This window comes from Euprymna scolopes, chromosome 41 (assembly GCF_053919585.1).
Source record: "Euprymna scolopes isolate OS-2025 chromosome 41, ASM5391958v1, whole genome shotgun sequence".
NCBI lineage: Eukaryota > Metazoa > Mollusca > Cephalopoda > Sepiida > Sepiolidae > Euprymna > Euprymna scolopes.
In genome coordinates this window covers 1,384,047-1,406,000 of record NC_136522.1, presented here as the reverse complement: position 1 = coordinate 1,406,000, position 21,954 = coordinate 1,384,047, and the positions used below count along the sequence as shown (strand labels likewise).

General features: G+C 32.0%; 1 protein-coding gene across 2 annotated transcripts in view; it reads left to right on the top strand.

Annotated features, from left to right (window-relative positions):
* The window catches only part of LOC145266298 (protein flightless-1 homolog), a 146,948-nt gene that overhangs the window by 44,082 nt on the left and 80,912 nt on the right, over nt 1–21,954 (top strand). For both annotated transcript variants that reach the window (XM_080121848.1, XM_080121847.1), the window contains exons 15-20: nt 933–1,015; nt 8,463–8,513; nt 10,032–10,144; nt 13,502–13,687; nt 16,948–17,004; nt 19,109–19,224. In XM_080121848.1, the coding sequence (XP_079977974.1) occupies nt 933–1,015; nt 8,463–8,513; nt 10,032–10,144; nt 13,502–13,687; nt 16,948–17,004; nt 19,109–19,224 (606 nt within the window). The remainder of the gene's footprint in view (nt 1–932; nt 1,016–8,462; nt 8,514–10,031; nt 10,145–13,501; nt 13,688–16,947; nt 17,005–19,108; nt 19,225–21,954) is intronic.

The following is a 21,954-nucleotide window of genomic DNA, read 5'->3' as shown; positions in this document are numbered from 1 at the left end:
AGATGCGACTCATGATGATGATATGTAAACACAACTATATCGATACTGAAACACAAACATGTATACATATATGGATATATTAGTGTTAGGACGACAAATCAGAATTAGGAATAAAAAAATTTGGAACTTTTTGGGGGTATTGTAATCGCAAAAATTGTGCCTATATACCAATGCGAAAAACAATTCCTTTATCTTTTTTTATTTGATTTTGTTTAAAAAAAGTCACTTCTGATTTAATGCTTAGTTTTAAAAGATACAAAGAAATGATTTGCAGTGATTTTAAATGGTATCTCTTCTTTTATCGTAGATTGAACTCATTAATGAGAAAAAATTAAAATAAAATAGTAAGATACATCCGGGCTTGAATAGGAGGATCATTTGATCTGTAGTTAAATGCTCTACCACTGAGCTATATTTCCAGATTATGATAAATGTTTTTTTTAGAAGAAATGACTTGCTTAAATTTTATTATTTCCCTTGGCTTGTGTAATGAAAAATATTCACCCGTAAAATTTCTTTTTTTTTATCTATAAGAGAAGAAGGAATATTTCTAAGACTGGGTTTTTCAATACTTATTGGATGACTTTCTGTACAAAACATATCTAGGAACACTGCCAGACATATAAATTAGCTTTGTGTGAAATTTGCAAAAGATAGGCTCAGCCATTTCGGAACCTCTGAGGAAGGAACTCACACACACACAAAGTAACTTTTATATAAAAGTATAGATATCTCATAACCATTAACTTATTTAAAATGGACGATTTCTTTAAAGCATCAGCGATTGTCTGATTGGCCATTTAATTTCTCACTTCCCCTCACCACTTGAAATGGTTTTATTAAGATCGGGCATATTATCCAAAGTATAAAATAAAAGGGCATAAACTTTAACTTTTAAGATTTTTCAATTAATGTCACCTCTTTTTTTGCAGACCGAAACGGTTCGAAGATACCCTGGAGAAACATCAACTTGATTATAGCCAAATTTTCGATGAAGACGTCGGACAAATTCCAGGTCAGTTTTTATTTTTATGTTTATGCATCTTTTTTGGATGATGATTGTGTTATGCTGTACTCCCTTCAAGGGGAGCACATCACTAGATTAACTATATGTTATCTTGTGCCAGGTTAAACATATGTTAGATAGTAAGGATCTATACATGTGTAATGAGTGTGCATAATGTATGTGGGTATATAACAATAGAATAATAATAATAATAATAGAATGATAATAATATAATAATGATAATATAATAATAATATGATAGAATAATAATGATAATATAATAATAATAATATAATAATAATATAATGGAATAATAATAATATAATGATAATATAATAGAATAATAATAATAATATAATAATAATATAATGGAATAATAATAATAATAATATAATGGAATAATAATAATATAATAATAATATAATAGAATAATAATAATAATAATATAATAATAATATAATGGAATAATAATAATATAATAATAATATAATAGAATAATAATAATATAATAATAATATAATAATAATAATATAATGGAATAATAATAATATAATAATAATATAATATAATAATAATAATATAATAATGATAATAATAATATAATAGAATAATAATGATAATAGAATAATAATAATAATATAATAGAATAATAATAATAATATAATAATAATATAATAGAATAATAATAATAATATAATAGAATAATAATAATATAATAATGATAATAATAATATAATAATAATAGAATAATAATATAATAATAATAATATAATAATAATAGAATAATAATAATAGAATAATAATAGAATAATAATAATAGAATAATAATAATAGAATAATAGAATAATAATAATAGAATAATAATAATAGAATAATAATAGAATAATAATAGAATAATAATAATAGAATAATAATAATAGAATAATAATAATAGTAATAAGTTTTTTGTGTCGTCTAGTGTTTCATAATGTTCTTTTTAGATGTGTGTATAACTGTCAACATATGTACATTACACATGTAGATACAGTTTCAGCATAACATATGTACATTACACATGTAGATACAGTTTCAGCATGACATATGTACATTACACATGTAGATACAGTTTCAGCATAACATATGTACATTACACATGTAGATACAGTTTCAGCATGACATATGTACATTACACATGTAGATACAGTTTCAGCATGACATATGTACATTACACATGTAGATACAGTTTCAGCATAACATATGTACATTACACATGTAGATACAGTTTCAGCATGACATATGTACATTACACATGTAGATACAGTTTCAGCATGACATATGTACATTACACATGTAGATACAGTTTCAGCATAACATATGTACATTACACATGTAGATACAGTTTCAGCATGACATATGTACATTACACATGTAGATACAGTTTCAGCATGACATATGTACATTACACATGTAGATACAGTTTCAGCATGACATATAACAGTTTTTAAGCAAACAGTTCCTTACAACAAAAGAGACAGAAATCTTTCTGTGGAATTATTCAGGTCAAAAGAATGAGAACATACCTAGTTCATCGGTTGATCTTGATTGACAATATTGACGAAAGTTGCAAGGAAGATTCATCCTGACAAACCACGATCGACACTTTCCCATTAGAAGATTGCACGTGTCTTAGATTCTGCTTCCCCTGCCATACAGGACCATAAGGCCCTGTATGGCAGGGAAACGCTCCAACTCTCTCCGTCTGTCTCACTCTAACCACTGACTAACTGTATATATCTTTACTCTCAGTTGCTATTATGTCATTCAATTCACATTTTTTAATGTGACTTCCAATCATGTTTCCTCTGTTTCGATTTGTTATTTGGAAACCTATTTGTTTGAGTATTTCTTTATGGGTATTATATCGAACTCAAGAAATCTTTCTGTTGAACTCTGAACTCTGCTTGAAATTTTGAACACAAGGACCCATGGAATAGTGGATAAAGTACTTGGTAAAATTCAGTTGTAAATTACACTGATTTGGAGGTTGACGGTTCAATCCTCAGTGCAGGCTATACTTAATATACAATTGCAAGTTACGTAGAAGTTCTACCCAGTTATGGCTGACAAAGCAAGAGCATACTACCCCCGTGGATTAAATAAAGAATAATTTTAAAAAGAAAAAAAACTATTAAATGTGCTGTTTTCTGTTCTCTGCAACCTCTTTTCCACAGAAGAGGCGTTGCAAGCCTGTCTCTGCTCTATCGTTATTTTCTTAGCAAGTGTGTGACTGAGCTCCAATCTATGGTCCCCTTTGCAAATCTTTCACAAGAAACACTCGTCTAGCCTAAATCACTGTCAATGAATTCCCCCACTCTCTATCGGTGTCTTAACCTAAACGTGGATTCCATCAACAAAGCTTCTTTCCGAGAACTGCCCATCTGTGGAACTCTGTTCTGCTGGTCTGCTTTCCAGCTGACTGCAATATTATCATCTTCAATAACATAAACAAGTTCTTATTGAACCGTCCTCATAAATAATCTAATTATACCAAATTTTCACCATAAACGATTACTACGCTACTGTCGCAATGACTACAATACACACAATAACCCTTACACTTGAGTGGCCCTGGGCCTTGATATGTGATAACACCTTTCTAAAAAAACATTAAAAAAATCAGATGATTTCTTTTTCTTTAATAAAATTTTTGCATCTTGAGGTCGTTTCAAAAGAGTTTGTTTATTTTCTAAATCTTTTCATTTTATTAATGGTGTTTCTTAGATGTTTTCATTTTATTAATGGTGTTTCTTAGATGTTTTCATTTTATTAATGGTGTTTCTTAGATGTTTTCATTTTATTAATGGTGTTTCTTAGATGTTTTCATTTTATTAATGGTGTTTCTTAGATGTTTTCATTTTATTAATGGTGTTTCTTAGATGTTTTCGTTTTATTAATGGTGTTTCTTAGATGTTTTCATTTTATTAATGGTGTTTCTTAGATGTTTTCATTTTATTAATGGTGTTTCTTAGATCTTTTCGTTTTATTAATGGTGTTTCTTAGATGTTTTCGTTTTATTAATGGTGTTTCTTAGATGTTTTCGTTTTATTAATGGTGTTTCTTAGATGTTTTCGTTTTATTAATGGTGTTTCTTAGATGTTTTCGTTTTATTAATGGTGTTTCTTAGATGTTTTCATTTTATTAATGGTGTTTCTTAGATGTTTTCATTTTATTAATGGTGTTTCTTAGATGTTTTCGTTTTATTAATGGTGTTTCTTAGATGTTTTCATTTTATTAATGGTGTTTCTTAGATCTTTTCATTTTATTAATGGTGTTTCTTAGATGTTTTCATTTTATTAATGGTGTTTCTTAGATGTTTTCATTTTATTAATGGTGTTTCTTAGATGTTTTCATTTTATTAATGGTGTTTCTTAGATGTTTTCGTTTTATTAATGGTGTTTCTTAGATGTTTTCATTTTATTAATGGTGTTTCTTAGATGTTTTCATTTTATTAATGGTGTTTCTTAGATCTTTTCGTTTTATTAATGGTGTTTCTTAGATGTTTTCGTTTTATTAATGGTGTTTCTTAGATGTTTTCGTTTTATTAATGGTGTTTCTTAGATGTTTTCGTTTTATTAATGATGTTTCTTAGATGTTTTCATTTTATTAATGGTGTTTCTTAGATGTTTTCGTTTTATTAATGGTGTTTCTTAGATGTTTTCATTTTATTAATGGTGTTTCTTAGATGTTTTCATTTTATTAATGGTGTTTCTTAGATCTTTTCGTTTTATTAATGGTGTTTCTTAGATGTTTTCGTTTTATTAATGGTGTTTCTTAGATGTTTTCGTTTTATTAATGGTGTTTCTTAGATGTTTTCGTTTTATTAATGGTGTTTCTTAGATGTTTTCATTTTATTAATGGTGTTTCTTAGATGTTTTCATTTTATTAATGGTGTTTCTTAGATGTTTTCGTTTTATTAATGGTGTTTCTTAGATGTTTTCATTTTATTAATGGTGTTTCTTAGATCTTTTCATTTTATTAATGGTGTTTCTTAGATGTTTTCATTTTATTAATGGTGTTTCTTAGATGTTTTCATTTTATTAATGGTGTTTCTTAGATGTTTTCATTTTATTAATGGTGTTTCTTAGATGTTTTGCCAACTTTGTAAAAAAACAATACAAATAACTTTTACCAAACGCATTAAAATATAATATTTTATTTTATAGTGTGAAGAATGATGTTGTGTTTTATTGTTTCTGAATTTGTTATTGCATTTTGGCTTGGTCAAACACGATTCAAACATGGTAGTCAAATTTGTTTCGAGAATGGTCACTAATTTTAGCCTTGAAAGGTAGCACAAAAAAGTCACTAACTCTAAATCCGAAAGCACTTCAGTTGAGGTATTGAAAGAACAACATATGATGGAACTATTCATAACATCTAAAGAAATTTTTGAAAACTTTGCTGGAAATTTGCTGATTTTTAATATTTATTTACACAAATTTTGGCAGCAAACAAAAACTTGATTTATGATTATTTAAAGATGCTCTCCCCCCCCCCCCCAAACAAACCAAAAATAAAAAAAAAATCTTTATGCTTTATGGACCTGTAAGCTATTAATGGGAATTCATAGGTTCCTTCATTCCTATGTTAAAAATGGCTTTCTGAAGTCTTGCAAAAGTTTTAATTATTTGGAATTATCTCCCTTGTCCTGCAAAATGACATTGAGAGATTGTTGATCATTGTTTAACTGTAAAATTTGATTTCTTTTTTTTTTTTTTTTTTTTTTTAAAATAAAACTACAAAACTACTTGATCAATTTCCTTGATTTTTCGTGTATGATATTTTTTTTCCGTCATGAGTGCATACACCATAAGGATTTATCTTTGTTTTTAGTATTTTTTTATTTTTTCATCATAGGAGGGAGCTATGGATTGACATTATTTAAAGTGTTTAAATTATGCTAAGATTTCACACTAAGAACCTAATTCACTTACAATCGTGTGCAACACATACTTCAGAATACAGAAAATTCAAGTATGTGCCAGTTTCAAGCAAATTTTCACTGCAAGTAAATGCAAAATATGATCAAAATAATTAATAGTCCTCTTCATCTTCCAAAAAGAAAATACTGCTTTTTCTGCTTCTCGTAAAGCTGGTTCTCTTAATCGCTCTAAACATTTACTCAAGTTATTGCCTTTCAATCATAGATGTGTCTCTTTTCTTCCTGAGATTCTTATGTGTGACTCTGCTCTCGATGAGAAATTGACTCTGAAACTTCTTGATCTTTCTTTCTCATGAAATCTTTCTTGGAGTTCATATATTAAATCCATTACTATTTCTGCATCTCGTAAAGTTGGTTGTCTTTATTGCTCTAAACACTTGCTCAAGCTTAAGCCTATTTTTTTTATCTCAACAAATCTATTGGACCATCTCTAGAATACTGTTGTCATATTTGGACCAGTGAATTTCTGTCACAATTGAATGTTCTGTAATTTGATTGGCCGCATCCTTTTTTTTCTTCTCTGCAACCTTTCTTTTTCACAGACGTGATGTTGCTAGTCTCAGTCTTTTCTATATAACTATTATTATTATTATTATATAACTATTATTATGGCATTTCTTTTCCAGGATTTTCTGATTTATTTTGTTTCATCTCGTTTGACTTATTGATCTAGTGGTCTTCATCAATTTGCTGTTTTGATACCTTATTTTAATACAGCTTCCTGTTTTAGTAGCTTCTTTCCAAGAACTGCAAGTGTATTGAACTCTCTTCCTGCTTACTGTTTTTCTCCTATTCATAACTTTGGTCTTTTCAAGATGAAGGCCAGTAAGCATCATCAACGCTCTGATCCCCATCTGGCATCAATTTAAATGGATGGCTCTCGTCTTGAGGAGGCTCCATGTTTTGATAAGCTTCTGGGTTTGACTTTTACTCCTGATCTGAAATGGAACACGTACATCAAGTCTGTTGCCAGGGCCGCTGGGAAAATGGTGGGATCTTTCTACCGCTCCAGTAGATATCTCACTACTAATGCAATTCTCTATCTGTATAAAAGCCAAGTACGTCCAAGGATGGAGTACTGCTGCCACATCTGGGCAGGAGCTGCTAAAAACAGCCTATCCTGCCTTGACAGAGTACAAAATAGACTTCGTGGTTTAGTAGGGGGATGCCCTTTTCTCTTCCCTGCAACCTCTCTCCCACAGAAGAGACGTTGCAAGCCTGTCTTTGTTTTATCGTTATTTTCATGGCAGGTGCTCGTCTGAGCTCAGCTCCAATCCCTCGTCCCCCCCTCGCCAATCTTTCATGAGAAACACCCGTATGGCTGAAACTACTGTCAATAATTTTCCCCACTCTTTATCTGTGCCTAAATCGAAACGTAGATTCCATGAGCAAAGCTTCTTTCTTAGAACTGCATGCCAGTGGAACTCTCTGCCGCTTGCTTGTTTCCCACCTGACTACAACTTGGACGTCTTCAAGTCCAACATAAACAAACTCCTGACAAACTGCCCCCTTAAGTATGACACTCTATCAAAACCCCCAATAATTACGATTACTACAATACTATCTCATTGATTACTGTACACGCAATAACCCTTATCCCTGAGTGGCCTTCGGGCCTTGATAAGTGGTAACCCCCATGTAAAAAAAAAGTAAAAAAGTATCCCCTGTCTTTGTGATAATCATCTTTCGTTCTTGTTAGCTCCTTACATCAAGTGGCTTCATGTCTTGTCTGATTTTTTTTCTTCATGTGGTTTCACATCTGGAGCGATTAAAATAAATAAATAAAATACAAACAAGCAAAAAAAAAATAAAAAAACAACTGCCTACTAGTCGCCAACCAGGTAAAGGAAGGAGAAGGACATCATGGATGAGATTTCCTTTCAATCACCGAGCTGAATGCTTAGATCATCTAAGACAGCGTTAGCAAAGGGCAGATGATAAGGGTCAGAGATTTAATCATACTTGAATATATTTGAGTGAGAAATAGTTGCTATTGCATATATGCATTAAATACAAAAAGTTGATATGCTGTAAAAAATATTATTTGACTAGCGGTGGGTACCCGGCGTTGCCCGTGTGTTTGTAGGTGTGTGTGTTAAAAAAAAAAAAATGAAAGTTTTAGTAGAAAGATCGGGTTGAACCCTAAAGCCTTGACGCGAAGGTGGAAACAAAAGTGAAAAAATAGGCAACCACTTAGGAATTGAGAAGCGTGTTAAATTAAGGGTTAAAAGGTCCCAGAGGTTTGATTGACAGTTGGCCGCTTAATGAGATCATCGTGGGGTCGTTACGATGACGTATCATTTTTTTTTTTTTTAATTACTGCGGGGCAGTCTTTTGGCCCTTGTTTACTTTGTTTCAATGCAGGTGTAAAAAAAAAAAAAAAAAAAAAAAAAAAAAAACAGCTCCCCATTTAAAGGGGATATTCCAATCAGACATTCGTGGTGATATGTTGTAATTTTTTTTTCTTTTTTCCAGGTTTGAGTTCTTGGGAGATTGAGAACTTCTTGCCCAATCAAGTTGATGACTGTAAGTGATTATTTGTCTTCTTTTTTTTTTTTAAATTAATCTCTATAATAATATCCAATCAAGTTGATGACTGTAAGTGATTATTTGTCTTCTTTTTTTTTTTTTTAAATTAATCTCTATAATAATATCCAATCAAGTTGATGACTGTAAGTGATTATTTGTCTTCTTTTTTTTTTTTTAAATTAATCTCTATAATAATATCCGATCAAGTTGATGACTGTAAGTGATTATTTGTCTTCTTTTTTTTTTTAAATTAATCTCTATAATAATATCCAATCAAGTTGATGACTGTAAGTGATTATTTGTCTTCTTTTTTTTTTTTAAATTAATCTCTATAATAATATCCGATCAAGTTGATGACTGTAAGTGATTATTTGTCTTCTTTTTTTTTTTTTTAAATTAATCTCTATAATAATATCCGATCAAGTTGATGACTGTAAGTGATTATTTGTCTTCTTTTTTTTTTTTAAATTAATCTCTATAATAATATCCGATCAAGTTGATGACTGTAAGTGATTATTTGTCTTCTTTTTTTTTTTGAAATTAATCTCTATAATAATATCCAATCAAGTTGATGACTGTAAGTGATTATTTGTCTTTTTTTTTTTTTTAAATTAATCTCTATAATAATATCCGATCAAGTTGATCACTGTAAGGGCTTTTTTTTTTTTGTCTTTTTTTATTATTTTTTTTTTTTTATTAATCTCTAATGTCCTTGAAGAATTGAAATATTTGATACTGTCTTGACCCAGTGTTGCTTGGGATGCAATGAAATTATTTTAGTTTTAAATTTTTATTTACACATTTTTAACTAATTGTGAATAATTATATTTTTCAATTCTAGTAGTGAAATAAAAAGTGAATTTCTTCCCAAACCATAAAACATTAGAAAGAACGAATGTTATAAGTTCAAATGTTATTCGGAAGAATGCAACGCCAATAATAATAATAATCATAATAATAAGATGTCCTTTTCTCTTCCTTGCAACCTCTATCTCACAGAAGAGATGTTGCGAGTTTGTCTCTGATGTATCGTTATTTTCATGGAAAGTGTTCAACTGAGCTTCAATCTATGGTCCCCCCTCGCCAAACTTTCACAAGAAACACTCGTCTAGCTGTATACACTATCAATAATTCCCCCCACTCTTTATCTGTGCCTAAACCTAAACGTAGATTCCATGAACAAAGCTTCTTTCTTAGAACTGCACACCTGTGGAATTGCCTTCTGTTTTCCTGCTTTCCGGCTGACTACAATATGGTTGTGTTCAAGTCTAACGTAAATAAGTTCTTGATGAGCCGTTCTATATAAGTTATCAAATTTACCAAATTTTCATTACTAATGATTACTATGTTGTCCAATTTCTACTGTACACCCTTTAACCCTTATCCTTGAGTGGCCTCTTGGCCTTGATAAGTGGTGATGCCTATGTAAAAAAAAAAAAAAAAAATAATCCACAGTTTTCTTCTTTTTTTTTAAATTATTTTCCTAATGAAGTATTTCAACTTCTTTTTTTGCAGGTTTAGTCGGAAAATTCTATGAAGCTGATTGTTACATTGTTTTGCACACGGATATTGATGAGAACGGCAGTTTATGTTGGCAGATTTATTATTGGATTGGAGCCAAGGCCACCGTGAGTGGATTTGTCGGAAGCAGTTTTACCTTCTTTTTTTTCCAATTTCTTTTTCATCCTTTCCTTTCTTCTCTCCCTGTTTTCCTTTCGTTTTTCCCTTGTCCTCTTTTCTTTTCATTCTCTCTATCTTCCTTTCCTCCCCACCTCTTTCTTCCTTTTTTCTCTCCCTCTGTCTTCCTTTTTTCCCCCTCTCTGTTTTTCTTTCTTTAACCCTTCAATGTCTTCCTTTCTTTTCCTCTCTCTCTCACTGTCTTCTTTTCTTCTACTCTTTCTGTTTTTCTTACTTTTCCCTCCTCTTTCTTCCTTCCCCTCTATATCTTTTCTTATTCCTCCCATCTTCCTTTTGTTGACTTTCTTTCCTTTTTTTTTTTCATGCTTATTGCTATGTGTGTTTGTAATATATAATACATGTATGTCATAATATAGCAATACACATGACAAAATTAAAATATTTCAATATTGGTATATATAGAAAGAGATTGATGAGCTAAGGAAGAGTCTTTTTAAATTTTTTAAATCCAATTAAAATTAAGGAAGTTATGGCTATTTTTGTGCCTCACATGTTTGGATATTTTCCCTGCATTTTGTCACATTTTTTACATTACTTTTTCAGTAAAAATGTTATATCTTTGTTAAAACACAAGATTAAGCAATGAAATTTGCTATGTAAGTGTATTTCTGTGCAAGGAACCAGAATATGCTACTAAAAATCTCCAGAAATTAATGGTTTCCAAATAATCTAATCCAGTTCACTTTTATAGAGATATAGATTTAAAAATACTGATTATTGCCAGCAATACACGGGAAAAAATTGAAATGGCTTAAAATATCTCAATAATGGCATACAGAGAAAGAGCTTGATGAACTAAGAAAGAATTTTTTGAAATTGTTAAAATTTGATTAAAATTAAGGAAGTTATGACTATTTTTGAGCCTCACACGTTTGGATATTTTCCCCTCTTTAAGACCATATGCGTTTTGTCACATTTTTTATACTACTTTTTCAATAAAAATGTTATATCTTTGTTAAAACAGAAGATTAAGCAATGAAATTTACCATGTAAGTGTATTTTTGTGCTAGGAATTAGAATATGCTACTGAAAATCTCCCAATTAATAGTTTCCAAATAATATGCAGTAAATGCACATAAATATGCTGCAATTCCTTAAAAATGCCATGTATCCATTAAAAGAAAAGAAGCTAAAGAACTACAAGGTGAATTGTAATGCGTTTTATGTACAAACTAGCGAGGGGTACCCGGCGTTGCCCAGGTGTTTTTCGAGGTATGTGAAAAAAACGCGAAAATGTGAAAAAAAACAGGTGCCCATGAAAAAAAACGAAGCCTTCACGACGCACAGTTAGAAAACAGTAAAGTGTTTAAAAAAAAAAAAACAGGTGCGTGTTTTTGATTGACGTGACAGCGATAGGTATTCAGCAGTAAGCATTTTGTGCAGGACAGTTTTGAATGAGGGCAATAAATTGGTTTGTTTTTAAAAACCCGCTCCCTGTTTATTAGGAGGAGCGAAATGAAAGCTACAGTCTGATATGACGAAGTCGACATTGAACAAGCGTTACTTAGCTCTCTTGAGACAACTGGCTTTCGGCCTGTGATTAAAGTCGAGTTTTGCTTTTTTTTTATACCGAAAACCGAATGTAACGCGTGCCGATGCGGGAAATGTCGAATAATTAACGTTTGAAAGTCAATAAAATTAAATAGACAGGCGAGCTCCATGGGTAACTCTGAGATATTACAATTTATAGATGATATAAAAAGTTTTAAGAAGTTGTGAACCGAGCAAGCGCTTCTCTGAAAGAAGCCTTTTGTGGACATTGAGGAAAAGCGTACATACATACATACATTTTCGCTTTTATATATATAGATAACTGAAATCGAAATCTAGGACTGTTTAAAAATTAATATATTACAATATTTCTTTGGTATTATTACAGATTAATACCTTTTGTTAATCCCCCACCCCATCTGACCACTCATCCAAAATATGCAATTTTACCTTTGTAGGCAATTACGTGTGAATACCTTGAAAAACTTTAATGAAAGATAAATAAGTATTTTAGAATTTAATGTAAAGTGATTCCCTATTTTGAGGTATTCTAGCATTTTAGGGCAGTTAACCATTATTTTTTTCTTTAGGAGATTAATCCTGTGCGCCTTTCTTTTTTTTTTTTGTTTCTAAAGACGATTATGTGTGGTTTTAAGAGGGTCTTTGTGCAATTATGAGAAGGTAGGGTGGTTGCCACCTTGACTTTGGGTTAATGATAGAGCTAAGGAAAATTATGTGTGAACATCCTGAAGACTTGATAAAAACAAAAGAAAAACAATTTTAGAATTTAGAGTGGGGGTTAGTTTCACATAAATTTGATGTAAAATAATTCACCATTTCGTGACCATTCTAGCGTTTTAGGACAGTTGGCCAATTTATTTTTTTATGGGTGATAAATGGTGCACTTTTCTTTAAGGAAGGATTTTTTTTTTTTTTTTTTTTAGACACTTATATGTAACTTACCCAGAAACTGTTTGGTGAGGAGCTTGCCACTTGGGCTTAGCATTATTGTTAGGCCTAAAGAAGGTTTTAAGAGGAGGATTGTTACAAAATTTTACCGAAAACGCTGTTTTTAGCACTTTATTTCCTTAAAACTCTTAAAATAAAAATATAAATATATAATGTACATTATTATTTATTAATTCATTTGAAAGTGTATTCATTTTCGAACAAAATGTTGGTATTTTGAGGACTGAAGATGCTTTGGTTTTTAAAATATGATGATTTTAGCAGAACCCCCTTGAAATCCGTAATTATTGAAAGCATTTTTGCTACATAATATTCTGATTATTTTTAGTGACATCAGAACATGTGTCTTTGGATAATTATTTTATCCTTAATTAAATATTTACATATAATGTATATATTTACCTTGCTCTCCATATACTTATAATTGATTTTATTATATCCCCATATTTATTTAAACAAACATTGTTAAAGACAACACAAAGCTTCTGTTTACTTAATTAATTTTATTATAGTCTTGGAAGTTTCTTTAAAACCTTTAAAACTATATAAAAAAATCCCCTTCGTTAAAAAATTATTTTGTCAATAAGTCAATTTCCTGCATCACTGACTAGTTTTACTTACATGAACAAACAATAGTAATAATGTTCTTTAAAGGATCATAAATTGTTTACCATGAAATACTGTTTCGGGGGATTTAAAAACAAAACAATATATTAAATCATGGTTCATCTAGCAGTGTTGATATATAATTATTTTTGTTACTATAATATATATAAGCAACTAACCTTACTCTTTATATACTTGATTGATTTTATTTTTATTTCCAGCTGGATAAAAAAGCATGTGCAGCCATCCACGCTGTAAATCTCCGTAATTTGCTCGGAGCAGAAACCCGAACTAGTCGTCAAGAGATGAACGATGAAGACGATGAATTCTTGGAACTTTTTGAGAATGGAATTTCATACATCGATGGTGGACGAACGTCTAGTGGATTTTACACGGTTGAAGAAATTGTAAGTTGATTGGAAGGGAGTTGGGATGAAGATTTCATATGACCAAATATGATTGACGGATGCAGATTTAAAAATTAGCCATGTTGACTACTATGCTCATCTTGAGGGTTTTATATATATATATATATATATATATATATATATATATATATAAAAAACCCTTAAGATGAGCATAGTAGTCAACATATATATATATAGATCTTTTTATAATAAAAATCTCACCTGTCTGTTTAAATGTATGTTTGTATGTCTGCTTAAAACTTTAGACAGAGGCAACAGATTTTCACGAGATTGGTATCATTTTGAAGCTCAACGTCTCTGACAACAAATATCGAAAAATTTGTCAAAAACGTTAATTCCTTCACCCTCAACTGGACAGTTTTCTACAAGCAGGGGTCGATTTTTGCAAGTCATCATATCGGTGTGATTGACTTTGCCTAATTTTAACATTCCGAACTTCCGGTCGGTAAGACGTCAGATTTTCTTTCACTTTCTTTTCTGCCATTACGATACGGGTTTTATCCTGCCTGCCTACTATCACACACCTCCAAACACCCAGGCAACACCAGGCACCCAGGCTAGTGTGTGTATATATATATATATATATATATATATATATACTATCATTTCAGCCCAGCATTTCCCAGGTATTTGGAGGTGTGTGTTGAGCAAAAAAAAACAAAAAAACAAATGGTCGTAGGAAGGCAGGCTCAAACCCATACCGCAAAGCAGGAAAAGACCAGGAAAAAAAACAAACCGGAAGTGACATAGGTTTTAATTAAGGCTAGACAATCGAAAGGAGAGGATGACTTTCAAAAATATCGGCGAAAAAAGCGCCCCCCCCCCCTGTAGAAAAGTGCCCAGTTGAAGGTGAAGATATCAATGTTTTTAGCCAATTTTTCGATATTTGTCGTCTGAAAGGTCAAACTTCAAAACGATACTGATCTTGTAAAAATCCGTCGCCTTTGTCGAAAGTTTTAGGCAGACATACAAACATACATACATTTATATATTGGTAACTAAACATTTTCGACCCAAACTGATTAAAAAGCTTGCCCTATCTCTGAATACCCTTTATGTAAAATTTCAAATGTTTAAACCAGAAATTGTCTGAGTAATTTGGTAGAGACTGCAGAGGTCAAATTTTTTAACTTTGACCCCTATTATGAACCCTTAATATTTATTGTTTTGGGCTCAAATCAAATTATTAAGTTAGATCCATGTCCAAGGATCCTATATCCAAAATTTCAAGTGTTTAGACCCAAAATTGTCGGAGGAGTTTGGTAGAGTTCTCAAAGATCAAATCATTGAACTTTGTACCCTGTATATCAAATTTTGAGTCTGTAGACTGGAAATTGACAGAGTTATTGCGTAGGGAAATGTACACAGACAGACACATACACACACACACACAGACACTTTCATTTTTATAAATATATATATATATATATATATATAATGAGAAAGAAGTGAACCATAATCGGATGTTATAAAATAAGTCGATTAAAAAAAAAAAAGAAAGAAAAATCACGAAATGTAATAAAACCTGAGGTGCTTTTCGTCAGATTTTTCAAGGATATACGTCTGAAAGAAGGAGCAGAAAAGTTATTTTTATAACATCCGAATATTGTTCACTTTTTTCTTGGGTTGTAGAATTCCTGATTTTTTTTAATTTTTATCGACTTTTTTATTTTATAACATCTGATTATGGTTCACTTCTTTCTCATCATTTTAAAATTTTGCTATTCTAATATATATATATATACTCACAGAAGGATGCAGAAAAGTTTAGGAAAAGCGTTTTAAGCATGTAGTATTGAAGCATGCCAGTAGAAAGCAGGATGAATCAGCAATTCCTGCCAAAGTTCAATGAGAATTCCAATGCACAATCTGTGGCAGATTTCTTCTGTCTAAATCCGGTTTTGTAAACCATGTGACGTCACATATGGAAATCCTACTGGGGAGAATTGAAAGCCTACTAGGCAGAAGTGTCATGTGTCTTCCATCTCTCTGTAAAGAGGTTTATTGGTATATCTTGGCATGCCCCTGCAAAGGGGTGTGTCGAGATGTTCAAAGATGAAGATGCTTACTAAAGAAAGTAAATCCTGACCAAATTTTCTTATGTTTCTTAAGCATTTTTCTACCTTTTATTGGCAATTATTGTTAGATATCGTTAAGAAGAATAAATATACATACATATATATATATATATATATATATAAAGGAAATCCAAAACTATATTAGCAATGTATAAAATGTATTTATAATTACATATAATAAATTTATATATAATATAAAAAAAAAATTTAAAAAAAAAAGTATATATGTAAAAATATTTTTAACCTTTATATATCTAATTTTAAATAAATAAGAATGTAAATATACTAAATACTAATCATAGTGGGGGTGATAAGTAGTTAAATGGATTAATCCTAATCTTATAAATACAAGACTGATAAATTAAAAAATGTATCCATTTCAAATGGATAGTACCAGTCAAGGATCCGTCACTTGACACTCAGCCCAACAGGTGAGGGGCCGGAGACCGGCCCAGCACCTGTTGGACTGAGGTACACCGCTTGGGTAATACCTAGGAGGTCCACCCTCCCAGGCCTTGCCACCGGGCTTTCCGGTGGGGCAAGTTTATTGCTTGCTGCCTGAGGCGCCCCGACCGGGGAATGCCGACGGGGTTACTCAGGCAATTTTTAAAATTGCAGGAGTGCCCCTCCTTTAGGGGAGCCTGCTGGGTTACCACTTTCCGGCCTTGTGCCACATTTTGCTGAGTGGACAGCAAATAAATATAATCCATTTTAAATGTGGAAATTGATGAATCGCACAGGTAAGAAATTCATTTTTATAGTATGAAAAGGTTAGTAATTAATTGATTAAATGACTTACTGACTGGATGGTTTTCTAAAGAATGATAAAAAATATTTTTTTGTATAGTTTTAAAGGTTAAAACTTCAAAGACTATATATATATATATATATATATATATAATCAACTGTGGAAAAAAAAAGTACACCATTATAAAGTCCATTCTTCACTTAAAAAATCGGTAAAAATATAATGACTTCATCAGTTTACATGCTTTTTGGAATATGATATTTTTAATTTTGTCATGGATACATACATCATATAGATAATATTTTGTTTTTGTCTTTTTTAATATGAATGAATTCTAGACAAGAATTAAATTTTCATCTGTTTTATTTTCATTACAATGTTATTTTGTTGATTATTTAAAATTTTATTTGCAGGCATTTGAGAAAAAGATATATCGAGCAACAGGAACAACTCGAATCCACTTGGAACGAGTAAGTATGAATTTGATAATTTTTCCAATTTTACTGACCTGGCGTTGTCCGGGTGTGAACGTGTACGTATGCTATTACCGGTCGTGATCATCTCCTACATGTTGTTCCATGCCAAAATTGGCCATCAATCCATCTGGTCAGTGCTGCAAATGAAAGAGTTCTTACACAAAGCAAAACCAGTTTATAAACAAATAATAGATTTATATTTTTTTGTTAATTATTTAGAATATATTTTATAATTTACTAGCAATGGGTGCCTGGCGTTGCCCGGGTGTTTGGAAGTGTATGCTGAGCAAAAAAAAAAAAGGTCAATTTTTTTTAAATTTGACCCCTATTATGATCCCTTAAAATTTATTGTTTTGGGCTCAACTTAAGTTATTAAGTTAGATCCATGTCCAAGGATTCTATATCCAAAATCTCAAGTGTTTAGACCCAAAATTGTCGGAGGAGTTTGGTAGAGTTCTCAAAAGTCAAAACGTTGAACTTTGACCCCTTAATCGCCAAATTTCTGGCCGAAAACCGATTACGTCGATTTTCACAAATCTCAGTACCCTGTATATCAAATTTCGAGTCTTTAGACTTAAAATTGACAAAATTATTGCGTATGGAAATGTACACAGACACACACCCACACACAGACATGTTCATTTTTATATATATATATAGATTATTTTTCGAGTATATAAATCGGTACTTGTGCAGTTTAATCAAGACAATGAAAATATCGAAAAAAGGTTATATTGTACATATCCGTTTTGGGCTGAAAATCTCTAAGAAAAAGAATTTCACTTAATTTGATTGAGTAGTTTTTTTGTTTTTTTTTTTGTTTTTTTTTACAACGGAAAAACATGTTTTTATGACAGTGCGTTGAAAGCAGCTATTTTTGAATTTTTTGAACATGCCATTGGGAGATAACTCAGTTTAAAGCGCCAACACTCCCTCCCCACCTTTAATACTAGCTTTTCTTCCTAAAAATCAAACCTTTTGCTTGGTATCATAACAAATGTTTTTTCGCTGTAAAAAAAAAAAAAACTACTTGATGAAATTAAGTGAAATATTTTTTTCGGACAATTTAGTTCCCTAACAGATATGTACAATATAACCTTTTTTCAATATCTTTATTTTTTAATGTCTTGATTAAACTGTACAAGTACCTATAAATCCTACCCATCTACTTTGGTGAATGACAGATTTGTAGCACTGAATCTTTGCTTGACCACATTGACACACAAGTCCCATTAACATAGCTCAGAGACCTAAGGGAACCCAATTTGCTCTTAACTGGTTCTGGTCTTGTGTTGGTGGTCACTGTTCCTTTGTCCCGAAGGTAAGCTGCTTCAAACATCTATTAAAGATAACATTTAAGACAGACTGTCGCCGTTCCTGGGGCTTACTTTTTTTTTTTTTTTTTTTTTACATGGGAATCACCACTTATCAATGCCTGAAAGCCGCTCAAGGATAAGGGTTAATGAATGTATGACAACAGTGTATAGTTAGTGATGGAAATGGGGTAGAAATGGATTATTTATGCTAAGAATTGAACCTCAGGAGAATATCACTTTTTACAATTGATTTTTCTTAGTACTCTAACCACTGCGTCATGGGTCTTTGGATCTCAGTGTGAGCAACCGAAAAATAGAATTGCGAATTACTTAGGACCTCTACCCAGTCATAGCTGATAGAACAACAGCATGCTATTCCTGTGAAGTAAATAAATGATTCTGTTCAAAATTTCGTCCAAATTCCCAAGTTCAACAGAAACATTCCCAAGTTCAACAAGAGATACCTGAAGAAGGTCAGAGGTTACATAGAGTGAAATGTTGTGAAAATGACGCTTGAGATGAGAACTGTAGTCTGAAGAATACAAATAATACAAATAACCAATCCTCATCTCCAAAATTCAGAAATGTAATAATAATAGTTATTCAGACACCGGTGAGTTCTTATTCAAGGGCAATAATCTACAACAAAAATGAATTTTTAACTTCTGGAATTTTCCATTCTAGTACTTAGTTTAACCTAATGTTGAAAATCCCGTTTTTAACATTTTCAAACCACCAAGATTAAATTTTTAAATTATTGCCATTTTTTTTTTTTGTTTCAGTGTGATGCCACTGCTAGTTCTCTTGACCCACGTTTTGTGTTCCTGTTTGATTCTGGCCTTAAAATTTTCATCTGGGAAGGCAAGAAAGCTAAAGGAGTCACACGGACAAAGACAAGGTGAGTCATTTCTATAAGATTTTAGCATTTGGAGTGAGGGTAGGGGCCCTACCGCTTTTCTTTTTTTTTCTTATCAATCAACCGTTTTTTTTTTTTTATTATACAGGAATAATAAATCTTAAAATCAGTTTTGACACTTTCAAGTTTTCAAAGTTCAGATAGAAAATAAAATTTTATTGCATTTGGTAAAAATTATTTATTGTATATTTTGTTTTTGATTTCTCAGTTGTTAACTGCACTGTATGGACAAGATATCAGACACAGAGGTTTTAACCCAGTCAAACCTTTCATTAATACAAACCATGTTACTACAGTGCCAGGTTCGTTGGGCAGGTCATATATGCTGTATGCCTGATTCAAGGTTCCCAAAATAGCTACTTTACAGTGAACTGTCCAAAAAGAAAATACCTGCAACAGGACGGCGGAAACGGTTCAAGCACAAGTTGAAGGTCTCTCTCAAACAGTTCAGTTTGTATTCAAACTCGTGGGAAAACTAACCCAAGACCGATGTTCCTGGCGGGGCTACAATTGCTGAATCTGAATGCAGTGAAGAGGAAATGTGATATTAGAATAGACAGAACAGTCAGCATCTCTGGTGCACAATAAAAAATGGCCTTGTGCCTAATTTGTTCGGTGGGGGAGCAAATAAATACCAACAGTCAGCATCTCTGGTACAGAATTATCGCACGGGTGTTCAGCATGCGCAAAATACTTCAGAGCTCAAATAAGTTTAACAAGCCATCTTCAAACCCACATAACAATTGTATAATCGCGATCATCTTCGCTAGCGATGGACGAACATCATGGATATCCAAAAGTGTTTTACATGGACTGTAGAACTGTGCATCCAGTGTACTGATGTATGGAAGTAAAACTTGGTGAGTGAGGGTTAAAGATATGCGTTGCATGAAGTGAAATGATATAATGAATGTGTAATGTGAATCTTAAAGAGAGGCTTAGATCTGATGATCTCAGAGGAAGATTAAATCTAAGCAATATCGGAAGATGTGTGCAGGCGTTGATGATGTGGCTACGTTGAAAGAATGGATGAGAGTTCTTATGTTAGTAGATGTAGAGCAGTTGAAGAAGCAAGTTCTGTTTACAGGGGAAGGCCAAGGAAACCGAGAGAAGATGATTAGAATGAACTTGAGAGAAATAGGGATAAATAAAGACCAGGCCAGAGATAGGTTAGTGTGGAAGTTAATTTCTTCAAGCCATTCAACCCATGCCAGCATGTCAGCTGGACGTTATACTTTTTATGATAAAAGAATGGATGTAGTAGATGCACAACAGTTGAGATAGCAGGGTCAGTTTACAGAGGTGTTGTCATCCCATAAAAGTCCAGAAAAAAGACCTAACTCGTTAGTTTGTGAAAACAAAATATTAAACAGAAAAGCAAATATAACAAGTAAAGACTGTGGGTATATGTCAGTCCGACTGACTCGAGTGCAAGACTCGAGCATAACGTGTGTTAACTGGCAACAGAAATATTCTTCCCGTCTTTAAAATGATAACTATATAGAAGAGTTTTATTATCTGTAGGGTGGATACACCACAATGATGGGGAAGGCGAAATAAAACATGGAAGTGATAAAAATGGACCTAGCCAGAAATAAGTTAATTTGGAAGCCATTTTTTAAAATTTGTCCAATATATGCCAACATGTAAAAAGGACGTTAAACCGATGATGAAAACATGAGAGGAAAAGATGTAACGTAGCATGCATGTGATAAAATCAGCAGCAGCAGCCGTATGATAGCTGACTAACAAAAATATTAGTAGCAGCAGCCTTCTTAGCACATATGCAAATTGGAAAGTGTGTGCTGATATCACGGAAAGAAAAATAAAAGTCAAGTTTGTCCAAGGATGGCGTACTGTTGCCACATCTGGGCAGGAGCTGCTAGAAAGACCTTATCCTAGAGTTCAAAATAGACTTCATAACCTAATAAGAGATGCTCTTTTCTCTTCCCTTCAATCTCTTTCCCACAGAAGAGACGTTGCGAGCCTGTCTCTGCTTTATCGTTATTTTCATGGCAAATGCTTGAGCTCCAATCTATGGTCCCCCCTGGCCTTATTTTCAAGAAAAACATTCATCTAGCTGAAACCACTATCAATACCCCCCTCCCAATTTTTTATTTGTCCTTAATCCTAAAGGTAGATTCCATGAACAAAGTTTTTTTCTTAGAACTGCATGCCTGTGGAACGCTTTTTCCATTTTCCTGCTTTCCAATGACTACAATATGCAAGTCCAACATGAACAAGTTCTTCATGAGCCATCCTCTTAAGTAATCCAATTTCCACGACTAACAATTACTATTATATTTTCTCATTGACTACCGTCTGTACAATCATTAATCCTTATCCTCCAGGCCTAAGAAAGAAAAAAAAAAAAAAAGGTGGGGAGAAAAGGAAAAATAAAAAATGCACCACGTGGTCAAGAGGAGAAGCAAAGTGTGTGTCAGGGATGATGGACATGTGAATACGAGGTTGAGAAAGTACTGCCGTAAGGTGGTGGGGAGAGAGACTTTAAAAAAGCACGTGCTATATGGCAGAACATTGTAAACAGTGTTTACAAAAAGAGTTTTGAAAAATAATGAAATGCGTTATTGTTGGAAGAACCATGAATAAATGTTTTTCATTTGCATTTCAAAAAAATGCTGAGTTGGATTTTTATTTCTTTCCTTTTTTTGTTTGTTTGTTCGTTCCTTTTTTTGTTTGTTTCTTTTTTTA